General features: G+C 42.1%; 1 protein-coding gene across 1 annotated transcript in view; it reads right to left on the reverse strand.

Annotated features, from left to right (window-relative positions):
* ACADL (acyl-CoA dehydrogenase, long chain) overlaps nucleotides 1-1,469 on the reverse strand; it is a gene marked incomplete at its 5' end in the record, with an annotated part of 14,918 nt that extends 13,449 nt beyond the window's left edge. Inside the window, one exon of the mRNA XM_010077068.1 lies at nucleotides 1,308-1,469. Within this exon, the coding sequence (XP_010075370.1) occupies nucleotides 1,308-1,469 (162 nt within the window). The remainder of the gene's footprint in view (nucleotides 1-1,307) is intronic.
* Nucleotides 1,470-2,945: the final 1,476 nt, after the last annotated feature.

Here is a 2,945-nt window from a genome sequence, read left to right on the forward strand (position 1 = left end):
CCCAACTTTCAGGGCCATTCCTGTCTCTACTTCACCCATCACCAAAGCTTCTGCTCCTCACAATAATCAACAACTGCATTCACCGATGCCACATTTGTCTCTTCACGTCAGCCTATGCCTGAAGCCTCCTTGTTTACTTGAAAGGTGTGAGAACAAAATGGTCATAGGCAGCTAAGTGATGCAAGAACACAAGTCCAACTTGTTCCAGTCTCTTGAGGAAATTGTTGTGTCAGCAAGCTAGCAAACAGGATCTTCACGTAACCTCGAGCAGAGCCAGTACTTGTTCACAAACCTGCACTAGAAGTCATTCTAACAAAACGGAAAACATCTGTTTCTGTGGACAGAATATGACTGTACAGTGGAAAAGCACTCTACTTTAAGGTCATGGTTTGAGGATGAAAAAAATAGAAACAACTCTGATGTAAACTGTTTCCATTGCCTCCTGCTGTTCATTTCTGCCCAAGAGCCACAACACCCCACCCACTCAATTGTGCCATCTCCACTGTTTGCAGATACACACTGTGAGCTGCATCAGGAAACTCCTCTAGCAGCATGATTTAAGAATAAGCCCTTCACTACCCCCCGGTGCTTTGACAGGAAGGTTTTTCAACTAAAGTAAAAATTGCTTAATGTTTTCTGTTCAAAAACATGTTCTGAGTTCATTTCTTTTCTTTCTCCAACTATAACGTGATTGGATATAGCTAAAATAAGGGCAAAAAACATACTCCAGCTCTGATTCCACATAGGTACAACACTTCTGCTCTGTGCAGAAGACCACAGATATTTCCACAGAAGCAAAAACCAAAGAAACTTAAACAAAGATATTTTGTGCAAGTTTCTTGGTAGCACATAATCCGGCTTACCATCCCACATGAACTGTATTTACCAGATCTACTGCAATGTAGCGTAGACACAATGCAACGCTTTTTTGGATAACAGCAGTACAACAGCATGGGACCTGAATTGTCTCCCTAACTCTACCCCCAAGATGTAAGTGTCAGAGTTAATACCTTTTGCTGCAACTCTGCAAACTGCATTTGTCTGCTCATAGGCCTAAGACAAGGACACCAGATGGCCTACACTAGAGCTCAAAGAATGCAGTGAATTTTGATTGTGTGATTTTTTTTTTTCCACATATGATTTTCATAGGCAGGTTTGTTTTAATTGAGTAATTTTGAAATAGAAAGTTAGTAAATGAATATAAATAGCCTGTTTATCCTGTCATATTAAGAGTAACACCCCAAAAGGCATTTTTGAGGAGAAATGCCTATTATTTGGCAAATCAGAATGTTTAAGAGGTATCTTACTCTGCATGAAAAGGCTGCACTTCTTCCTGAAAGAACTTCCTGACACTCTCCCTGAAGATATCATGATCCGATGAGAAGATCCTCCGAGTGCCTATATCAATCAAAGTTTTAGCAGAAGATGGTTCTGGGCGCTTTGTGCCATGCTGTTCAGTTTGCAGAGGACTAAAAAAGAAAAGTGAAAGCATCTGTTAGGACACAGGCACCCCCATTTACATAACCCTTTTAAAAGAAAGGACATGCTGTGTTGTTAAACATAGTTCACATCCCAGGTCTAGTAAGCCGTTAGGTCCAAAGGATACCCATAATAAATATGAAGACCTAACATACACTGCACTTCACTGGGCTGTGAAAGGAGGTAAAGCAAGACCGGTTTGTCCCTAATGCTTCAAATAAATTAAAAGCAATAATAATACATATATAGGTGAGAAGATAAAGTTTCTGTTCATCAGAGAGGCTAAAAATCATGCCTGCCTTCTCCCTGTGCCACACAACCTCCAAAATACAATTCAGCTCAATTTAAACTGAGGGAGTAACTTTTCGAAAAATTCAACTTTTTTTGTGGGTTTTGTTCACCCTGTACATGCCCACAAAAGTCCCAAAATCGCAAATCCATAACACTGAAAACTGACACACTCAACATAGGAGTACAAGATGGATTTGCACGCTCTGAGGGCTGTATTATACTCTGCATTATCACATATATCTGCATAGTTCCAACCTTGAAAGTAATACTTTCTAATTCCTGCTAACTTCCACTATTTTCATTGTACAAGAAGGCTAAATCCTCCCAAAACTCTGACAAAAACTTACATAAAAGTAAAATGCTTATTTAACAAAAAATAAAAACTCAAACACTGGTACATGTCACTAGCTGAAACTACACAAGGAAAGTGTAATTACCAAAAAAACAGGAAAGGTTTAAAGCTTTTGTAGGGGTTTAGAATGGTGGCAACAACACATTACTTTAGGCCTGAAATGAAAAAAATCACTTGTCATATTTGTGCATCTGGTTGACTTGCTTTTATTTTATTGCCCCAAAACATCATAAATTATAAATACGGAGCTGAGGTATACTAAATGAAAAAGGCATCTGCTGTTCTTTTCTTAAACTATTCACCTCTCTGCAGTTCCTGCCGGTAACGGTGCGTAGTCCCACAGAGCTTCACTGCGCCTACACTTATTTACTGGGTGTCAAAGGTGTTTATGTACTGCCACAGGGAGCTACTCACGCTCCTCCTGGTGCAAAGGCCTAAACTCGGACTCTCTTCACTTCCAGTGAGATTTGGAAGAAATGGGCTACTGTAACTTGCTTGTCCATCATTTTGTACCCTCCAACACAGGCTTCCCGGGCTGGGCACAACTCTCCCAAAAGCTCCACCTTATGTTTAAAGCTGTTTAAGACGATATCGAGCTTTAGACCACCCTTTTGTTTAACTGTGCTCACAGCCCCCAGGATGCCCAGGGAAAGGCCGGGCTGCTGCTTCCCGGCAACAAGGAGACACGACTGGTAGCTCTGAGGAGCCGTGAGCATGCTCTGGCACCTCCGCTCCCCGAAAACCCCCTTTCCCGAGCCCAAGCGCCCCGCTACCACAGGCCCGCGGGTGCCCGGGCAAGGACGCGCCCGGCCCGTCACCTGCT

The sequence above is a fragment of the Pterocles gutturalis genome, unplaced genomic scaffold (assembly GCF_000699245.1).
Source record: "Pterocles gutturalis isolate BGI_N339 unplaced genomic scaffold, ASM69924v1 scaffold19823, whole genome shotgun sequence".
Lineage (NCBI taxonomy): Eukaryota > Metazoa > Chordata > Aves > Pterocliformes > Pteroclidae > Pterocles > Pterocles gutturalis.